We start from the raw sequence: 22,612 nt of genomic DNA on the forward strand, positions 1-22,612 counted from the left end.
GAATCGGATATTTTCCGATACACACGGGGATGCATGGGAAAAACCGAATCGATCGTATATTTCGTTCTCGAAGTACGGGAGGATAGGGGGAGTAGGCATCGTCGGCTAAGTGTGAATTTATGTGTACATTTAAGACTAAATGTAGAGATTCGTCCTGTAATATTTAAGAGTCAACAAGAACGTCCAAGTTGAAAAGTCCACAACGATTTTACGCCAATAGGTATCGGAGACAACGTTAAAGTATATGTTGCAATTGGATTGCGCAATGTAGAGACTCTAGATCGATACGATGCGACCTAATTTATAACGATTAAAATCTCGTGAGAGTATAATCGGTAGAACCAGGTAGAATTTTCCAAGACTCGTCGGAAGTTCGTAAGAATGCAGAATGGCAAAGTTCTAAACCTCGCGATCTCGTATATAATATATAAGTGGAATGCTGATTGTTATCAGCTAAAAATCTCTATATTTGACTCTTATCTTTCTTTCATTCCTTTTTTTCTTGTTTCATCCTCTGAATTGGCCATAGTTATGCAAGAATAATCCAGTTCACAAAATTACGATTTTCGAGTTTTTCTCACCAATGAGTAGTTCATACATTTTTCTACAAAACAAAGAAGATCCGAACGCTTTATGGGTCTTAAAAAATAGTTTTTATTTTCCACTAGTTGTGCAATTTTTTACTGGTTACGTTTCTTTTACCCATGTCTTTTTAAGTTAAGCTTGTCAATGAACCGACCATGCTTGACTTCTTGAACGATTGCGAAGAACTGGCTACATATTTCTTAAACTTCAATTTTAAACCATCAAATTCCCATCTTTTCATTTCATATCAGATTCTCATCTTTTCATTTCTTTCGAAATGTAAGTTGGATCCACGTGGGTTGGATCATTCTTGTATAACCACGGTCAATTAATCTTTCTTTGCTGGAAGGGATCACTCTCAGGATTCTATATCGATAATCTATTTGAAAAGTCCTCGTTCACTCTTTCACAAATTGTTTGCGTCCCGTTCCTCGTCTTAATAGCTATGTCGCTTAAATACTACCGTTGACAAGTCGTCGGTCCCTCGCGAAGCCCAACGACCTATATAATATCGTAAATACGAAATACACAATTCTCATTCATCTTTCTTATTTTCTCTCCCTTTCATATTAAAATATCGCTTTATACGCGCGCGCGTGTGTATATGTGTATGTGTATATGTGTGTGTGATTCGTGGAACGGCCGTGTAAAACCTGTATCTACGGATTATGGAGATGGAGGATTGTGGATTGAAGGTTGGATTTCGATAAATTAACGAACTTCGATCTTGGCTTGCTTCGTTCCAATTGGTCAAGTTTTAATTTTCAATCCACAATCCTCTGTCTCCGATCTGCAGTGTGACATTGGCTTAAGACCGCGTATGTACATGTGTGATGTCTAATGCGAGCATACGTGCTGCGGAACAAGTTATTGCACTCGTACAATTTAGACTTGGCACCGGACACGATTACAATAAGACACCGATCGACACGCGCATATCTCCTCCAGAATACACCGGAGAATACGCGTTCGCGATTTACTTTCGAGTACCAGATTACGCGCGGTCGGTACGGCACTAATGAAAAATCCGAAACGGCGGCGTTTTTTTATTGGATGCCTAATCGATTTAGTTTTTCTCTTTCTCTCTCTTCTTAATACCTGAAAGCAGCAAATATTCTCCGTACTTTGTTTCGTATAAAGGCCTCGTAATATTATATTTACGTGTATTCCTATGGCGAGATATACCATGAGAAAAATCTTTGTAATATAAAATTCTTCTGTGGAATTTCTCTCTCTCTCTCTCTCCCTTTCTCTTACGACGATACCTAAAATATTCGTAATCAAATTGCGATTGTGTGACTAGCCTTCGTTTTTTTTTTCTTTTTAAGCCTCTTTCTCATTTCGACGTTGAACTCCATCGGAATGCATGACAAAATTTCGATCTCTCTTCGCACAAGTAACGCTACACACGACCCGAAACTCTGGAAAGTCTTTATTCTGTAATTACTTTGATTGACAATAGCGGTGTCGTGTTGAGCGTCGTTGCGCAACTATTATGTGATACGTTATACCTGCGCGATAATGCCTGACGAGGTAATTATTATCGTTAGAAAATTGCAGAACAACGACACTGGGACTATCGACTTTTCGTTACCGATGCTCCCGTGTGTTGTTCGCGCGAAACGCACAACTGTTTCCTCGTTTATTTTATCCGTTAATATATCGACAGAACCGGAAAGCTACCAACGCTCATGTGTGTTTGCTCCTCTACTTTCTTTAATATACAAACAAAAAAGCGCTCGTATATATATGTGTGTGTGTGTGTGTGTGTGTGTGTGTGTGTGTGTGTGTGTGTGTGTGTGTAATCTACATGCAAACAGAAATGACACTTTACGATCCAGAAGGACGAATACTCACGTACAATGAGTTGCAAAACAGTTTAGTCACTATGAAACTAAAAGCTCACCAAACTGTCCCAACTAAGAGTCATTATAGATAGATTTACAATAATACAATTAGGAACACTAAATAATAATAAATAATAATAATACTAATAACAATTAACAATAAATGTAATTAATAATATAATTACTAGACAAGCCCGTCAGAGTAACGAGCCTCAATTTTGACAATTCGGCCAGCTCCCAATTTTATTACATCTAAGTCGTTCTGCAATCCATTGTACACACGCACGCATGTACGTAACGGAGGTAGTAGTCTATTTGTAGCTCTCTCTCTCTCTCTTTCTCTCTCTCTCTCTCTCTCTCTCTCTCTCTCGCGAAATTTATGAAGAGGCAAGTTTGCGATCACAGAAAAGAGCTATTTGTACGCACGTCGTATTTTTACGGACGTGCGTCGACCAAACAAAACGCCGCACTCTACTAAACGAGAGCACTTTCTATTACATCGAAGCAACCAAATTCATGGTCTCGCGACTTTCGCGTGACTAATCGTTAATTACAAAAGATCCGGCATACGCTTATGTTCGCTGCAACGTAACGCGCTTCTACGTTTAGATTCGCAACGAGAACGTAAAAGAGCATAATTAAGTCCGGGAACGAATTTTTGACGTTCACAACGAAACGTCACGCGATCCCGATTACGCTACTACATACAAACGATAACGATCGGCGTCTGCGCTACTCGCATAGCGCGACGTCGCACGACTAAAATTACATGTGCATGACGTGTATTTACACCTCATCGGAAAATATAATACGAAATTGATAAATGCACGGGGGTGACGCGCGCGCGCAAATCCCCCACGCGCAAGAAAAACATCTCGGTTAGTGTAACTGAATTTTCTATTATCTGGCAAGCAGATGGATTGCAGGAACGGGAAGATTCCTGCAGAAGGTTTCTATTCAGCCAATTGCTCTCAGTTATCTCGAACGAGTTTTAATGAAACTGAATGTTCAGACGAATGTTTTCACGGTCACAGTAAAGCCTGATCTACAATATGTTTTTTGCTTCTTGTGCTTCTTGTTTTCTATGTTTTTCTGTTTAAAGACTTAGATCCGCATTTTATAAACCAGAAGGCTTATAAGCCACTTCTAGAGACGCTTTTAGCGATAAAAAAAGAGTTAAGAATATAGATCTTAAGTCAGAAAAAGAAAGAAACAGGGAGCAAAGAGCATATTGTGGATCAATTTCAATAGAGACGCTATCTCTCGCGTCAGCGAGTCTTTCATCTGGTCCCCATTCAGTTATACGGACCGAACGTTTTTTTCCGTGCGAGGGACACTATTAGGCGACGACGATTATAATGACAGAGGATACAATGGCGCGCGGTAAATTAATTTACAATACCTTTGGCTTTACTGGGCGGGGGAGAGAGGCGAGTGATAAATTCTCAGTCGTACCCACCTTCCAAGGTGGTACAGTCGGCGGCCACGATACCTTCCATTCGGTGGACATAAGACCTTCCGTACTCGACCCTCACCTCACCTGTTTTTTTTCTTTTTTTTTTCCAAGTGACCGGCCAATCGAACGTTGCTCGACCGTACACAAGGTAAGCTTGCGATGCGGGCTGAGCGTGGAAGATCGTGCACACACAAAGTGGAAGGCGTCCGCCGCCGCCGGTACAGCTTACTCGACGAAGGGATTGGCGGCTAAAAAAAAGCATGCATAGAATCCGTGCGAATTTCCCTCTGCTGTACACGCAAAACGAGAGGACACCAGGTGTGCCGATCTTCAAATTTACATATGTGCATACACGTGAATATTGTTGCGGTTGGTATCCTGAGATTCGAAATAATATACTCACAATATCGTTTGCCACGCCAATGCGTCCGTTCATCACCCCTTTCAAGAGCAAGGTACAATCGATCGACGGCGACTCGCGCGAATCCGCGACGGATCTCATCCGTCGCGGAATCTTCCTGCGACTCCGCGAATTTTCACTCGCGAGAGGCGTGTGTGTCTGCCTAATTTGTACATACGTATTACTCGCTATATTCGTAATATCGCCCTACGTTATACCGTAAATAGTTAAAACTATACTCACTCTCCTTCTCGCGCGGCGACTTAAGGCAAAAGTACCAGTGCCCGAACATATATCTAATCTTAGACATTTTTATTTGTTTTAATCTTAAAAAATATAAATATATTTAAACTTTCAATATATATGCGTGTGTATATATGTATGTATGTATATATGCAGTGGCGTAGGTAGGAAAAAATTTCGAAGGGGACTGTACTTTTTATTTTTGACGAGCAAAAGAAAGATTATTCGAAAAAATTTTTCTCACACTTAGCGTAACCCAGAAAATTAATTTCGAAGGAGGCTGCAGCCCCCTCAGCCCTCCTTCCCTGGCTACGCCACTGTATATATATATGTGTATATATATATATATATATGTGTATATATATATATATATATATATATATATATATATATATATATACACAAGTATTAAATATATACATATATTCTATTTTGTTTTGAAAATTTAAATATTTAAAAATCAAAATAATAAAAATGTCCAGAATTAAGTGCGTGTCCGAGAATTGGTACTTTTACTTTACAAGATTAACGGTGATCCGGTTGATTACCCAGCGCGAAAGTTTTGGCGAAAGCGTCGAATGCTGATAATCGTGCGGAAATCGCCAATTTTGCCGCGATATATCTTACGTAAACACATTCCTCGGATCGCTCGTTTGCTCGCTCGCTCGTTAGTTAGTTAGTTAGTCAGTGGTCGGGGAAAAAGTAGACGGAGTGACCGCGGATAGGGTGGGGATGTGGTGGTAGGAGTGGTGGATATTTCATCAAACTTATAATTACGTAATACACCACAGCCGGCTCGAGCGACTCACGTACGTATGGTACGTCGCGTCGCGGAACGATACTGCTACGAAATTAACAAGTGCCCATTGACAATTATCGCGAGCTGTCGTAATTCCCTCGTAACACCGCGATTACTAATTGCAATTGGTGCAATTGCAATCCGGCGCGTCGCCCGCCCGCTCGCTCGCTCGCTCGCTCGTGGCTCGTCTCTGGCTGGTTCTCACGATTAATTTCGGCGTATTTACACGTTGTTTATCGCGGCAAACTCCTTGTCAGCGGTCTCCTCCTTGGATCCGTCTCGATATCGTCGGTACAAGCCGAACAGAGGCATTACCAGCAACAGCAAGCCGCTCAACGCAATGAAAAATCCGGCCAAGTAGAAGGACAAGTCATACGTGCCCGTGATATCGTACAGCCACCCTGCAGAGAATCAAAATACAGAGTTCAACTCATTTCCACTCCGAGATAACGTGTCGATGTGGCGATAAAAAGATAGTTGTGCGACGGACATGTAGTACATTTTATCACGCTTACTGCACTAGCGATTATCTTACTCGAGCTAGAGATTTCGAATGTGCCGAAAGGACGGAAGGCGTTTTGTGATAAAATGTCGCGCTGCACGAGATCGAACGTTTACCAGCAAGCGGGGGACCCATCAGATTGGCGACTCCTTGTACCAGTAACAGAAGGCCGTAAGCGTTCGTGAACCTTTCCAAGGTGATCAGCTCGACAAGGATGATGCTAGTGAGGCTGTAATTTGCTGCGATGAATAATCCAAAGGCACCAGAGATTGCACATAGAGTATAGTAGTCGCTGACAAATATGGGTATCAGAGCGGTAACGGCGCCGCACAGCGCCATGCACACCGCATAGACGATAGACGCGTTCACCCACGCCCTGTCGCCGGCCCAACCTAGAAGAATCTGCAACGAGCAAGAGGCAAAAGTTTAGTTTTCACCGTTCCTACCGCTACTTGGTCGTTTAGCTGACACGTTCGTTATCGCGTTGAGAGGATTTTCAAAACTCTCGCTACAAACGTGTTTTTATATCCTTTTAAATAATTTTTAGTGTAAAAATATATATTTACTTAAAACTAAATAAAAAAGAATAATCTCTAAGAGTCGCTTGTTACTTACTAGACGCAACAATCTAATCTAAAGCGATAGGATATTTTTTGTTTATATATAAGAGAAATAAAAAAAGTTAATCAATGTCACGCATACGCGATGCATATACTGATAGCGCGAATGTATCAGTCTCACTGTTGCTTACCTCACCACCCATGTTGGTGATCCCGATCACCGAAATCAATATAGACGCGTCCGTCTCGCTGAATCCAACCTCGATCGCGTTGTCCGTCAGATAGACATAAGGCACGTCGTACCACGTGTGCAGGAGAAAGTTGCTGATGGCGAACAGCAGGAATCTCGAGTTGGTGAAATACGAAAAGTCCAGCATGTCAACGATCAAGTCCCAGAACTCCCATAGTCCGGCGTACCAGACCAGCTTCGTCTTGGCTATCGTGGTCATCGAGTTGCGGTAGATATCGGGGCAGCTCGACGCCCGCAAACGGTACCGATTGATGTTCAGCATGGCGCCTCTGTAAGTCAAGCTGTGCCTGTGCATTCGGATATCCTTTAGGTAGGCAGTGGGCAGCCTTCTCGGTTGTTCTAGCGTGCTGGAGCGTCTTAACGAGGCGTCGGGATCGATTTTCCTCAGCCACCATAAGTACGCCGGCTGTTCCGTCAACTGCTGCTGTTGCTCGTCGCCGCGGACGCTGCCACGTTCGTCATTGCCGTCACGCAGACATCTGTCCTTACCATCCTCGCCTTTCAACTCGGCTAAGGGACTCGGTGTGGGTATAAATCGAGCCGACGGTGTGCTCAGTTGGTCGTGCAGCGCGCCGGAGTCACTGAAGCTTCTCGACGATATCAGCAAATTCGGATAATTCTGCAGCAAGACGTTGTAGACGTTCTTCCGCGTGCTGAGTAACTCCAACACCTCCAACGGCACCTTCTCGCCGTTTTTTACGAAGGTGGGCAGACTCACCAAGCTGGAGAACAGCTTCTCACCGCTGTCCTCGTCGCCGTCCTGCGAGCGAAGATTCTCGATGATCATCGCGTTGGTCGATGCGAAACCTCTTTTCGAGACACCGTGAGGAGTCTGCGTGGTCGTGTTCGCGGAGCTGTACGCGGAGAAGGAATCTGCGCTGGAGCTCTGCATCTTGGATCGCTTCCTCTCCCGATCCTCCTTCCTCTTCTTGGTTTTCGCCTTCGCCCTCGTGGTGGTCCACTCGAGGTCCCTCATCAGACAGCCGCATACCGCGAGATTCAAGAACAAGCCGGCCAAAATCAGCGTGGTGCCTCTCCAGCCGTACTCGGCCAGAAGGTATTGCGTGACAGGCGCGAAGATGAAAGTACCGATGCCGCTACCGCAGACTGACAGGCCGGTAGCGAAGGATCTCTTCTTGTCGAAGTAGTACGCGACGATTACCACCGCTGCGACGAAGCATAGGGACAAGCCGAAGCCTGCGACGATACCAAACGTGAGGACGAGCACCGCCATGGAGTTTGCGTAGGAGCTTATAACGAAGCCCGCGGTGGCCAATATGCTGCCGGCTATCGAGACCTTCCTGCAGCCGTAGCGGTCGGTCAAGAAACTGGCAACTGGTCCCGACAACAATGGCATCGCCATGAAGAGGCTGCCGATCCACGCTGTCTTTGACTTGCCCTCGCCAAAATAATTGAGAAACTCGACGAATATCACGCCGAAGGAGAAGGTTATACCATCCGCGATGAGGTTCACCATGAAGGAGGCCGCGACGACGACCCAGCCCCATCCACCGTCGGGCGGTCTAGCCTCACAAAATTGTCCCAAGCTGGAATTGTCGTCGGAGCTGCTCGTGGTCGATGTAGAGATCGACGGGCTTGGATGCGGCCGTTCCTCTGTCGCGCTGCGTAGCTGCTGCTTTTTGGATTCTTTGTTGAATTGCACATGATGCTGCTGCTTGTCTTCCTTGGGGAATTTGCCGTTTACAAGCTTCTCCGTGCTCTTCTCCGTCGACAAGTGGCTCTTGGACGACAAGATCCTAGTGGGCGAGCCAAAGATCGTATTCCTCTCGTTGAAAACGCTCTTCAATTTTTGCGGGCTGGACACGTCCTCCTTGTAGAGGCTGTTGGGTCTCCTCGGTGAGTTCTGGGAATTTTGGGAGGCTTCCTTCAACTCCTGACGCGCTTCCCAACGCAGCCTAACGCCTGTTTCCTTCGTCCTTGATTCCACAGCTTCGTTGTTTTCTATGAATCTCTCCTCTTCTTGTTCTTCTTGTGTTCGCGGCTTCTCCATCGACTCGGAGTTACTTCGAAATATAATGGCGTTCTCCGACTCCCGAGCCGAGTTAGAGTCCGCGATCGTCTCGTCGTAATTCCGATCGCGTTCGCCTCGATCGTTCGACATACGTGACACCTCGTTGTGACCTTCATCTCCGTTCAATTCCACGACGTACAACTGCTCTACGATCTTGCCGTTATTCGTTCGTTCGTCGGTCAATCGAGTCAACTTGTCCTCACTGTTGAACTTGGTCCACTCGGCCATGCTGATGGGACGAAGAGTGCTGGCGACTTGCACTTTCGGTAATCACCTGCGGCGGTGACGACGGGCTTCCAGGCGATCCAGCTATTCTCTCCTCGACGCCGCTTCCGTACGATACGCACGCACACGCACACATACAAACGATAAGCACACACGCGACAACAAAAACTCGGGAAATCGGCCCTCTCGTTCTCAACGGAATGATCGATTCAGCAGAGATCTAGTTTCGTCCTTGACTTAAACAACGGTAAACAAGGCCACTCGTAGAGCTGCCTGGTGAACTGACGGCGCAACGGTAGCAGGGATGCTGACAACCAAATCGACGTGAAGCTGTCTGTTGGCGGTTGATAGTCGGCACCCGATCGACCATGCAATGGTCCACCACCATTGCAATCGTGGCCTCGGATTCTCCAAGTCCAACTGGTACTTTGATTACTTGGGACCGCCTCCTCCTCCGCGAAACGATCGTCAACCCAGGCACCCATGCGGCGAAACGTACGGCTTCGGTTCTCGCGTTGTATTCTGCAACAAGAAGCCAACTGTCAGCGATACTCATAAATTATCAGCGTCACGTAGCTACTTCAGTATTATCCGAACAAGCTTGCATAGCTTTAAGAGTTTGCAATTTTTCGAAAAAGCGACTGTGTCTCGCGCGTCTCTCTACACATAGAAAAATACATACTGCATTCAAGTAAGTTTAACGTTCCAATCGGAAATACTAAATTAAAGCAAACATTTAATTTGCTTACTGAGTATAGAGTCGCATCAACTTTTGCCTCGATGAAGTTTTATAATATTTTTGTAAAGAGAATAATTTCTTCTTTTGGGATTAACAATAAGTTTTCTGAAATTTTTGCAAAGTTATCAAGAAAATATTCTTTGGTCTATTGCTTAAAAGATAACTATTGCTTAAAAGAAGGAAAGTGAACTGAGTAATAACTCTTCTTGACAGTAGAATAATACTTTTCTATGTGTATATAATTATTATTCTTTAAATTCCTTGGAGTAAAAAAGAGAGTGCCTATTTGGGCTCGAGTGATTTTTTACTCGTGCATGGTAAATTCTACACTCTGAATCGTCAGGTAAATATTTCTACTCAGGATTAAAAAGTAAATCTATTGTGCTCTATTATCACGGCAATATATCCACTCTAATCGAGTGAAATGTTCACTTATGTGAAGTCAGAATTCACTTCAAGCTTGAGTAAAACGTTCACTTTTGCGATTTTGAGCGGCAGTATTTTCACTGGAAACTATAGTGAAAATATTGCTACTTTTCACTCGTTTTGAGTGACATTCCACTCCAAAAAATTTGAAGAGTACATGCTCTTCTATTTTCTAAATTTTTCAGAGTGAAGTCTCACTCAAAAGAACAAAAATCCACTCGGAACGATCGTGAAGACACTGCCTTGATTCGGAATCGTAAGAATAGATATTTCGCTTAAGTTTAGAATGGATTCTGATTTCTCGCAAGCGAACGTTTCTATCAATGGAAGTGAATTTACTCAATATAAGACACCGGAATACGTCAGATTCGAGCGAAAATATTCACTCGACGACGGAGAGTGTAGAGTTCACTTTGCACGAGTTGGAAATCACTCGAATTCGAGTGACTCGACTGTCGCTCCCAGTTCTCGAGTGAAATTTCATCGAGGAGGCAATCGGAAATCGGGATATCGTCGGGACCGGATCGCACGATGTCGCACGAGGAGACAAACGGCACGGAGATGCGCGGCGCTTGTATATTATCGCTTTTCCTATGACAATGTCTGCGACGGGAAGAGCTGTTGTTTCAATAACGTCTCACAAATCGAATCTCTTGTCGCGCGCATCGCCTTCTGCCACCAGAAAGACACGATATAATAATACGATCAAAGTGACGCACACGATTGCGGAAAAATGCTTCGTACGGCTATATTTACTCGCTAAAACGACATTCCCGAGCATTATTAGACGCACCAAGTTCGATGTTTGGCAAAGACACTCGACGGCGTGACTCGCTTCTGGCATTTCGTAACCGGCCGAAGTAGCTCGAGTTAGAGTCAGCGATTATAAATGAAGCTCATTGTGTATGAGTTGCTATCAATTTAGGGATTCAACGGTGGCCACGATGATCGCGCGTGTATCGCGCGATCCGCTATCTTTTCTATCTCTTCCATGTCCTCCTGCTCCGGCCGTCGCACCGGCTACGATCTCGTTCCTCAAAGTCGAATTATTGGCGAGCGAAAATTTCAAGTGCGCACGACTGCCAAAGGGTCAGTGTCGACGCGACGCCACACGACGCGACGCAACGCGACGCAACGCGACGCAACGCACAACGCAACGCGGAATTTGACGCGCATACGATTGTCGCCGCGCATAGCATCGGAACGGCCCGAAAGCTTTAAGACTTAAACTCTTAGGCCCTCATTCTGAACTCCCTTTTATCGATGAAAGTGCCAATAAATGTGCTTACAAGCCACTAAGAAGTCACATTTATAAGCGACTTTACCGATGAAAGAGAGTTCAGAATAAGAACTTTAAAGTTTAGAACTTCAACTGGAGGCTCAAGGTCGCTGAATATATAGGGGAAAATGTGCAGGAGTCGGCACTCTTCACTTGTTTTCGACTATTAAGATGTACGAAGTGTAAAAGAAAACGAATAGGAGTAAATAATAAATATAAAAATTGATAAATAGTTAATAAATAATTAATAAATCCCCATATACACTTTGATGTTTGACAGGGTCCGTGCAAGGGTGTCAAAAACTGAGGAGTGCAGTAACGAGTGCCGGTTATTAGACATTTTTCCCTAATTATAAAATTGCAAATCGTCGCGAGAGTGAATATTTATATCGACTCTTGTCACTTTCTACATTTCACGTGCAAGGGGAGTAAATTTTCATATTCTTCTTCGTCAAACATTTCTATCTCGGCTCTTACGTTACAATCTCGGTAGATTTATGCACGGGCCAATTCGACGTTAACAAGCCGACTAATTGCGTTACATTACGACTTTCATGTCGCAATTACGGGCTCGCTGCTCTTCCGATTTATCTTTTACCGTGTTTGTTAAAATTAATTCGTGGATTTAACGTTGACCTACATCTTGTCCAGGTTACTTAACTCAAAGGAAGACGGTCATTTAACTTTTTACGTGGATCTTTACCACGCGAACGCTACGTGCCGCGTGTAAATATCGCGGAACATAGATCAAGTCGAGTGCGCGAGAGGAGCGAACATTTTGTTTTTGTTTGTTTTGTGTTTGTGTTTGCCGGGAGAGCGAGAATTATATTTTGATACAATAACAGTGCATATCAATTCGATAGATTCTCGAGACCGAATTAGTGAAATATAAGGGAATTTGCAACTCTGGCGGAGATAAAGCTACGTAGAAAACTCTTATCGTCGACACTGCGACTATGAAAACGAGCAACGCGCGTTTATACGAAATACACAAGAGGATAGAGAATTCAATTAGAAAATAAGACGCCTGCTACATTTAATGAAATTAACGTCCGCTTCTGTATAATACGTGTGACGTTTCGCACACAAGAAGACGCGACTTGACGTGAGGAAAATAATACGGCGAGAATGTGGAGAGTACGAGAATTCACTTCTGAGTGCGAAATATACGTGTGAGAATATCGCGAACGAATGTGCTCGATGTCAAAAAATTCGTGCTTCGACAGGTCGCTGTAAATAATAACGATAACAATAACGTCGATAAAAATCTCGCGACCCACACCGAGCTGAAATTTTGATCCTATTGTCGACCTTAATATTCCACTGAACGCTTACTTTGAAGCCTATATCAACCTCTGCTGATGCTACTTAACCTGCTAGCTTTGTCGTGGAGTCCCTTTTAGAACTTACAAGCGGCATTTTATGCACTCTCTGTCATCTAAAAACGCTGAGCTTCAGTTTCCATGTGTGTTACCCTGATCCCCCGGAATATACAGATGTTGAAAGGTTCAGGGATCATCCAAAATAAGGCTAAAATTCTGACTCAGATCTCGACGTCTACGAATCATCAGCACGCTCGATTAGCCGTCGTTCGCGATTTCCTCCATATTATTCAGTCAAGCTGCGCGCTCCCCGAGTCTCCAGATGTATCTTCAAAGCCCGCGCGAGAGAGACAGTTCGAACGTGTTTACTCGTCCCGTTGTCTCCTAGCGACAGTTGGGCTCTCATGGCGAGCGCGGTAACGAAGAATTAGGCGGCTTTGGCCGAGAAAATTTTGCGCAATCCTGGCTACGTGCCCGTGGACGGTAAACCGGGGCACGTTCTCGGTCTAAATCCAACCGGCGCGCGGCATTTTATCCCGTTTTCATTTCTCTGTTTTCTTCTCTTCCTGCCCGCGTCCCCCGCGCAACTCGGACGCGCTAACGCGAAGACGTCTGCTGTAATTTAATTGGTCTCGCGGCGGGTACGCGATTCACAGGACATGTAATTACGCGTCTGTTATCTAATCACTCGCTATCATCGCGCGCTCGTTGTCATTGTAATCCAGTTGAAGCGACAGACGATCGCAAATTACGAGTAATCTGTCGAGTGCCAGGCATAAAGATCGGGAAAAAGATCGAGGCCTCTTGTGGTAGACGCGCGTTACGGAGAACCCGATCGGGCGATCGGGTCGCGATCGTAAGGAGATTGTCAGTCGGCGATCGATTCTCGCGGATTTATCGGAGCGAGGCTCGTAATCGATGAGCGGGAAAAACTCAACACACTTAACACTCTGATGATGACGACGACGACGGCGGCGGTTTGACGGCGGTTTATCGGCCGACGTCAATAGTACGTCGCGACCGGAAGACTGAAACTTCGTTAATCGTTATCGACATTTGAAAAAGAACGTCGAACCACGTGGAATGATAATGTGTGTTAATCCGCAGCGAAACGTCGATCGTACTAAACTATACCCCGCGTTCGTGTTTCTATTTAGACGCTTGTAAGGTACCGATGTCTGGATATATATCCAACTCTGAGCTTGTTGTTTCCATTTTTTTCATTGTAAATATTTCACTCTCAACGTGGAATATATAATAATGGCATAATAACAGTATATATGTGTTTCTTATGTGTAAAATTTAAATATTCGTATTTACAGACCGAAATAGTAAGAATGTCTAGAGATAGATGCGCGCTCAGACTTTTGCATCACTTTTTGCGACACCACGTTTGTTATACTTGTTATCGTTCTACCATCAAAAGATGTTCCGTGAACGCAAACAAGACACGATGCGTGTTTGACCAGGTGATTCGTATTTAGAAAAATATATGTAAAAAAGCTCACCGGCGGCAGTATTGGGCAATGAAAGTGATGAAAATTTTTCTCGACTAACACAAATCAACAATTATAATGGGTCAATTGTCATGTATGTGTGATCACGAATAATTTAATCGATTGGCGAAATTAATTATCAATTAGTGTGTGTGATTAGTCACTCCAAAGCTTGATTACTAATTAATCTCATCAATCGATGAACTTGTGTGATTCTATACAGAGTGTCTGACACGCAAAGCGCCCTATATCTCGTGTACATATAGACCAGGTTCAACTAAACACAAAATTTCTCTGTCATTTTGCAAACAGTTCCACAAAATTTTGAGTTATTAATCAAAGGACATTTTGGTGCGTTATCGCGCGCGGTCGTTCGCTAATCTTCTTTAATGAATAACTCAAAAGTCTATGTGGTTATTTGAAAAATGATAGAGGACTTTCTTGTTCAGTTTGGATTAATCTACAAGCACACGACTGCTGTAATAGCTCATCTGCGCATGATCACTTGCCAATCTTCTTTAATCAATGACTCAAAATTTTACATGGTCGTTTGCAAGATGACAGAAGAATGTTGTGTTCAATTGACTTAATCTATATGTGCGCGAATGGGACACTTTGCGTCAAATCCCTGTACGTGACGATTGATTAATTTTGATTACTGATTTGCCGGTTATTTTAGTAGAAGAAAGTTTTACTCGATTAATGCCGAACGTTGATCGAAGAAAATATAAAAATGGAGGAAAACACGAGAAAAAAAAAGGGAGAAACTGTTTAGCGAACTGGCCGATATTGAGTGCGATAGCTTATTGCAAATTCTTGCAAATTACTTTAAGATATATATATAAAATCTCTAACCGCACAAATCGAATGCATGAGAAAGACTTATAGCTGATGCCAATGAAACGGAAATAATGTTTGTAATTAACGAGTTAATATCTTCCTGCGCGCTTGCATTTATAAATACAAATTCTGCTGCCCCGTGTTGCATAATCATGTCATTGTCATCTACAATGGCAGTAGGAGTAGTAGTAAGAAATAAGCAATAAGTAAATGGACCAATCACAATCGATTATTCTTGAATCGTGAAAATGGAATTGGTTAATTTGCTTACTGCTCATTTCTTATTACTACTTCTACTGCCATTGTAGACAACGCATTATCTTCGACAGCGCTGTCGCTCAAAGCGAAGACAATGATTTCTGCATCACATTGAATCCACATTTCGCTTTTTTATCACGTATCCGCGATAGTGCACGCGCACATGACACCTTCAATTGCGAATCTATCTTCGACATTAACAAACAATACATTTGTGCCAACTCCAAGGCAACGGCTGTTAATTAATCGCGACCATTGGGCGATCTCTCTCAATCCTGACGACCTCAAGAAGTCGGCGAGTTTCTGAATTCACGAAACGACCGAAACGTCTCGGAGACTTCGGCGACAAATTCGCGACTAATTACTCGTATTCAACTGTCGATATCACCGAGAGACGCTCTCTCAGGCGTCGGCGAGAAGAAAGCCTCGCGGCGAAAATGTAGAACAAACAATAAGACAAAGCTCTGACGAACCATGATGGACGGTGGTGTGTCGGTCGCTGGTGTTGAGCCTCTCTCCCGTCTTTGGCGACAAAGTTTAACGAGCACGATAGTCGGGCGGAATCGAGCAATCCGGTTTGCGAAACGAGGAAATTGTGTAGAGAAGCTATTTGTGACCGAGCTAGCGATAACTTATCATGAATTCCCGCATGTTATATTCAGTACTAACAACGAACTCAATAGCACTAACATTGAGCGCAGTGAAAAGCGCGCGATCTGTTCGCGCTATCGCTCGGGTTCTGCACAAGGTCGGACCCCGCGTTCGCGAAGCGGCGTTCCCAGTTCCCGCGAAATCTCATCGCGGGGCAAGACGTTGGTGTTGTCACAATTGTACGACGACGACGACGACGACGATGGTGACGGTGAAACGTTAACGTGTCCCGGTCACACGCTGCAACAGCATTCGCTCCGCTCGCCGAGAAGAACGGTTTGAGGAACGGCTGTTCGTCAGCTTGTCCGACGACACCGAGTCGTCGCTGAGAGAACGATATCTTTCTCTCGAGGCACGACGTGGCTTTCTGCGCGCACAAATACCGGAGGTTCTCTCTCTCTCTCTCTCTCTCTCTCTCTCTCTCTCTCTCTCTCTCTCTCTCTCTCTTTCTTTCTTCTTCTCAGCGAGGAGATCGCCGCGCGATCGGCGTTGCGCGCTGCGCGTTGCGCGCACAGGAGGATGACCGGGCTAATACTGATAGCTGCTGGTACCGCTCTCGTTGATACATATGACCATTGGCTTCGAACGTGTTTCGTCACGATGTATATACGTCCCGATCTTATGAAGCATCACGACGCGACGCGGCGCGGCGTGGCACGCCGCGACTCTACGTCTGGCTCCGTGCATTGCGAATTTTCGTGTTAATTTCGCGGAGATTGCGACTTCGTCTGCTCGCCCGCCTTTCCTCTTCCTCGACCGCGTTCTGCGATCAGCATGGTCCCATCCGCCGAACTTCCTTGGCGCGATCGAACGCGATCTCTCCGTTCCGTCGCTCATTTTGCACCGCCACTACTCGATCGCAAGGGTGCTCGAGAGCGGGCAGGAAAAGCGGCGACGATCGAAGCTTCAAGTTCCGAGCTTCACTTCTCTTTTTCTCTCTCTCCTTCTTTCTTTCTCTCTCTCTGTCTCTTTAGTGGAGCACACGGCTCTAAAATTGATTACGTAAGGTCAGCTGACGTTCGTCGACGCGATCGCGCACGGGAATTTTTGCTGCGCGCTTCGGCCGGAAAATGTGCGCGCAAATACGGAAAGAATAATGTGGATTCTTCGAAGTATTTTCCGGCCTGGCGACGTGGCGATTCGAATAATTGTATCGTCTCCAGTTGTATCGTCGCTGCTTATCACATGTCGTAGTATAGATAAGACACACAGTTTCTTTGTCTCTCTTTTTCTCTCTCCCTCCCTCTTTCTCTCTCATGTATACTCTTCTCCTCTTATTTTTATGTTTTATAGAATAATCATGTGCGTTACACAAGCCCTCTCATTATTTGACCCAAAAACTCTTTCTCGTCGATTTCTTCAGGAATTCTAACGAAACCGTGCAGGCAAACGTGAAAAATCTAATTATGCATGAGCAGAGATTGCAAAGCGCGTTTTGGCGAATAACAATAACATCATTCACGCGTACGATCTCTTCATTATTCCGTTATTACTTTCTCCACCGTACATTTTTGCAGCGATATCGCCAAGCGATAACGAGAAGTTCAGGCGTGTCGAGGGACTGAGTGAGTGAGAGAGAGAATGTTTGTTTGAAAAAGAAACGAGTATAATATAAGTTACAGAGACGAGCAGCATTCGCCTACTGGTTTATCTACCTGCTAGTTTTTGCCATCATTTGCTCGTTTATGCCACATTATTAACTTGTCGATAAGCGCATCTCTGTAACTATGTGGCGGGTCTTATCGTGTTCTCCGGCTTAGCGTTAGGAAAAAATAATGATCTATTGATATCACCATTCCTTCATACGTCGCTAACTGAATCAGCGACACACGTGTCATACTAATCCTTTCAGCGCTTTTCTTTTTCTTCAGCTCGTCCAAGGGAATCCCGCGCGATTAAAAGATAAATTAAGCACGACACCCTTGACACCCACCACGTCCTTCTCACGTGAATGTCGTCGTACGATCGTGAGGTTCTTTTTTAAGAGCTCGCGCATCCTGGAAAGTTTCCAAAGAAACGTGGATTTCCACGTAAAACATTTCGCGAGAGACACAAACAGAACGATTAGCACGTCGCGGGAGGGGTTTCCTTTTTTCCTTTCTCGAAGAAATCGCTGCTCAAACTGTGTAATTAATTTCTACGCAACCCAAGGGTCAAATCTGCGCGTCGATTCGAGTAATTTTCCACCGACGAGTCGATAGGGAAATCATCCTCGGTTTTTTCATTAAAAACAGCATTACAGAAGTGCAATTAAAGTGCACACAAACAAGCCAGATTTCCATCCATGACAATTCTTACAGTCGACTCGATGTAACAGTCGAAGCCACGACGCTGTCGCGATTCTAATTGCTAGCCGCTCAAGAAGATATAATGCAGTTTCGCACTTTATATTTTTTTTCCACTTGGTTTCATAGAATTGCAGATGCTTTTGCATAGAGTGAAATGTATGGACAAGTGTCAATGTATGGAGAGATGTACGAAATATTGCATCAAAAATAAAAAAAAATTTCTTTCTTTCTTTTTATAAAATCTTTTTGTATTTTTGATATAGTATTTGATGCCTCTCCATGTATTGACATTTATACCTTTATTGTGTGTGAAAGCACTTATAGTCCTGTGCAACCAAATAGAAAACCAGTGCAAGCTGCACAGAGAAAATTCTATAATAAAAATTATTATAAAATTTTGTAACTGAGAAATATATCGGCATTTTGTGGTAATTATCTTTCATCTGATATGTGCTACTTATATATATATATATATTTTTTTTTTTTTTTACTTTAGCTACATTGCCAAGAACAGAATATATGCTACTTATATTTTAAGAACTAAAATGTGTGCTATTACAAAATTGGTTATGTTTCTAGCAAAATTTATTATGTTCTTTAAAGCAAGACATCTCAATCTATTCCTGTACTACTAGAAAAATAGTAAAACTGAATAGTGAAACTGAAAATAATTTATATGAAAAAAGGAAACAACTATGATATTCTCTACACTGAGAGAAAACACATCTAAAAAATAATGAACATTTCTTTGGTGGATACCACACAGCAACATAAATTAAAATTCTTTCATTCAAGTAGGATAAACAATTGCTTTCATGAGAAGCCAAGATTTCCTTAAGGTTTTAAAAAAATGTCTGTCTTGTGGCTTAAAAAATATTTTCTCTTGGTACAAATAAATACGTTACCAGGGCAGCCAGCGAATAAATATTTACTATCCTTTAGATATCTTTTCTCTCAGTGCGCGAAGCCACATTATGCCGCGGCATCCAGCATCCCCTTAAGCGCGGAACAGCACAATGTCCGGGAGTGTTTGCGAGGAATGTAACGGAACGATCGCGTCTTTAATCTTGTGAGTAACGCTGCGACCAGTGTATCGTACCGAAAGCCGACAATATTAGCGCGCGTATCCGGCAACAAATGTGTCAGAAAACGCAAAGTGACAGGTGCGCTTATGAATGTTTAATCTTCGTGTTTACGGGAACGTGAAATCGAAGCGCTCGCACTCGCGATAACGATCGCGTGAGCACACATGGGCGAGATATTGCCGCGGAATCCGCAAGTGCGAGCATACGCTGCATTGTTGCGTAAAGAAGGAATGACCGCGCGAGGAAGTGTCGTTTTCAATATCGTCCCGCATCTCGTGCGCCTTGTTCCCTACGTTACGCGGGTGATTGCATCGCCCAGCGAAATCGAGCGCGCGCGAGACTATACACGCGATCGCTATCGTGCACGGGTCGTCCACCTAATAAGGCCCGCGTACGACCGGCACGTTTATTAGCCTGATCGCAGTAAATATAGAATGTAAATACGGCCTCGTTTAAATGCCGACTGTATTCTGCGCCTGCCGCGGGCGAGATACGGCCGATTACGATAGAGTCGGCCGCGGATCGCCTCGCTCTCAATGAACATCAACGGGCCGACTGTGTAATAACATAACTTGTATTAACATTAGAAAAGTGGACGAAGTTACTAAAAGATATACAATTTCATTGGTCAACACTCAGCGAATTCGCCCACTTTAGTCATTTTTATTACTTTAGTCATTTTTATCATTGTATTAACCATCGACCTCCGGGGCCGCATTCCGAAACTTTACCCAGACAATTTTATAAAAGTCGGTGTGACAGAGAATGGAAAACAGACCAGAGTAAGTTATCAGCTTCAAGAGATTTTGAACAGGAAAGAGTCATCTGTTCTTTTTCGTTACATTATATTAACTGACACTAATTCTTTCTTTTCTCTCCAACTAATGCTGTAATTCTAAGCAAATATACGAGTAAATCATAAAATCGTAAAGTCGTAGCTTACGAAAAAAAAAAATCGTAGATATTTACGAGTTATCATATGACATACGGTCCGCATAGAATTGCAGATCTACTCATAAGTTCTTACGAGTCTTACGAAAATAAGTTACGAGTTTTACGATTTTGTCTAGAATTGCAGTATAAATGTATAAATAGTATAAATCTCAACTGTATACTTTTCTAAACCACCTTGGAAGCAAAGTTCATAAACGTTAACTCCGACTTTCTAAACGATTAGACTCTTCCTAAATTACTTTAATTTAGTTCCTCCCAAAGAATATATACGTTACACTATATTTCGGAACGACATTGAATTAACTTCGCTATTCGTCCTAGAACGCAGCCCAGGTCATTCCGATCGACGTGGCAAAATTGACGAGCGAGCGGCGACGCGTCGTCGCGATCCGATCGATCGCGGATCAAAAATACGGAATTGAACAATCCGCCGCAGCGAGCGATGTAATTCCGTTGAGCGACGGCAATTAATCGCTGCGACCGTCAAACACCCCGACGGCGCTTAATTGGTCTTGGTTAATCGGGACGTATCAAAGAAATATCAGATGTTAGATGTAAATGCGCTCTCGCTGCTACGAGCGTTCGTGCACCCGTGTGAAATTGGATCTCTCATCACGGGAGCAACGTAATGCAATCGAAAGGTAAACTTCAAGTACACCCTCGACGCAGTCGAGAATTCGCTTTGCGAATAAACGCGTGACCCTTTGCACGCGAGAATCGCCGTTTTCTCGACTGCCTCGTCGTTGCTTCGCAACGAATGCGGTGCACTTTTCCTGTATGACCGATTAAATTAACTCTTATTCATACATAGAGAAAGAAAGAGAGAGAGAGAGAGAGAGAGAGAGAGAGAGAGAGAAAGAGAGATAAGACATCGAACGTTGCAAGCGGAGAGATGATAATGCGCTCGATATGATGGCACGCTACAGAAAAACTCATGGTATCTGAACTGTTAACGCGTAATAAATAATAAATCAGGGAATATTTTTCTCTCGTCTATTCGTTATTACATTCGAAAATCAACGCATTTACTCGAGTTGTTATAGCTCTGCTTTGGGCTTGAACTTTCTAACATCTGTATATTCTGATCAGCGTATGTGTAATACACATGATGTATTACAACTGAAACCCTCCTCAGCGCATCTAAGGGTCGATTGTTTCAACCTCTTGGTAAACTACTTGACAGTTAAATTATATGTCTGTTTTCGTTTTTCCTTCAAGTAGGACAAAGACAGACACATGATTTAATTGTTAGGTTTACCAAGAGATTGGAACAATCAGCCCTAAATGGCAGAAAATGCATAGAATGCCACTTGTAGGTTTTAAAGAAGACCCCTAAGTAAAGCAAGCAGGTTAAGGGCCGGTTGTTCCAACTTCTTGGTAAGTTAACTGATAGTTAAATCATATGTCTTTTTGTTTTTCCTTCAATTTACAAGGACAGATATATGATTTAAATATCAGTTAATTTACTAAGAAGTTGAAATCCTAAGTAACATCAATAGAGGTTGATATACGCTTCAGAGCATCAAATAGATATTGAGTGAAGTACAGAGATCGAAAGTAGAATCAAAATCTCGACTCAGATACGAGAGAAATATTTCTACGAGATATGCACATTTCACTTGAGCGGAGTATACATTGAAAAGCGAGAGCGAGAAAGAAAAAGAAAAAAAGTGCAGGAGAAGGAGGAAAGAGAGAAAGGGACGGAAAGCGAGAAGGAGAGTTAAGTAGATGCGAATGTTTTTTTCGCAAATGTTGCGAAGTTTTGGAGCGAAGGCAAATCAACTCTTCTGTTCGTTCGCATCCGACTCGCGTCTCGCGCGAATGCGGATCCACGAATACGTCGTACATCGTGATTGCCTCTGCGTATGCGAGAGCAAATGCGGGAGTGACACCGCGGCGATTCGCGCGAGTAACGCACACGAATAAAATTTAATATCGGTCGATCAGCTGGTCGCGTTACCATAACCGCAACGGCTGTTATTGATCCGTAGCGCAGCGAGGTTCCGTAACGCTTGCACGCTCGTAGCACATCGTGCGGCACATCGGCCACGTCGTGTCCGCGATGTACGACGTCGTATTCGCCGTCCGCATCGGCGCATCGGATTCAATATCTCCGGAACATTGACAACGTGGTGTGCGATAATACCGATTTAACAGCGAGGCGCGCTACTCACCGATGCTCGTTCTCCGTCCTGGAACCGATGCTAAAAAACTGCGGTAAGCCGCATGGTACGCGCGGGAAATGAATTCACTGCTGGCAATCGCCAAAGGAGAATAAGACGCAGGGAAATTAATAAGCGCGCGCGCGCGACCGAGAGGGAGACAGAAAGATGGACAGAAACCACCGGATAAAATCGATATGCGAATTACTCGGG

The 22,612-nt window shown here is 43.8% G+C and overlaps 1 protein-coding gene across 7 annotated transcripts; it reads right to left on the minus strand.

Annotated features, from left to right (window-relative positions):
- Positions 1-949: 949 nt before the first annotated feature.
- Positions 950-22,560, minus strand: LOC116846953 (monocarboxylate transporter 9-like). 7 transcript variants are annotated; one of them, XM_032821413.1, is made up of 4 exons: positions 15,950-16,432; positions 6,584-9,421; positions 5,949-6,234; positions 950-5,731 (listed from the first exon to the last, which is right to left on the minus strand). In XM_032821413.1, exons 2-4 carry the CDS (start codon positions 8,900-8,902, stop codon positions 5,553-5,555), a joined length of 2,784 nt encoding a protein of 927 aa, XP_032677304.1. In that variant the 5' UTR covers positions 8,903-9,421; positions 15,950-16,432; the 3' UTR covers positions 950-5,552. The 7 variants fall into 7 exon arrangements, with proteins under 7 accessions (XP_032677304.1, XP_032677301.1, XP_032677302.1 ...); XM_032821410.1 differs by lacking the exon at positions 15,950-16,432 and adding an exon at positions 15,733-15,940; XM_032821411.1 differs by lacking the exon at positions 15,950-16,432 and adding an exon at positions 13,608-15,675.
- Between the last annotated feature and the right edge of the window lie 52 nt (positions 22,561-22,612).

This window comes from Odontomachus brunneus, unplaced genomic scaffold (assembly GCF_010583005.1).
Source record: "Odontomachus brunneus isolate Ranch 3 - 2012 unplaced genomic scaffold, Obru_v1 Obru_scaffold_072, whole genome shotgun sequence".
NCBI lineage: Eukaryota > Metazoa > Arthropoda > Insecta > Hymenoptera > Formicidae > Odontomachus > Odontomachus brunneus.

Bases quoted from the DNA above. Each gene is read 5' to 3' on its own strand.
- LOC116846953 (XM_032821413.1), bottom strand. From the start codon at position 8,902: ATGGCCGAGTGGACCAAGTTCAACAGTGAGGACAAGTTGACTCGATTG. The intron at 6,235-6,583 runs GTAAGCAACAGT...TGCTCGTTGCAG, and splicing joins TCACCAACATGGGTGGTGAG to ATTCTTCTAGGTTGGGCCGG. The intron at 5,732-5,948 runs GTAAACGTTCGA...GATTCTCTGCAG, and splicing joins GATGGGTCCCCCGCTTGCTG to GGTGGCTGTACGATATCACG.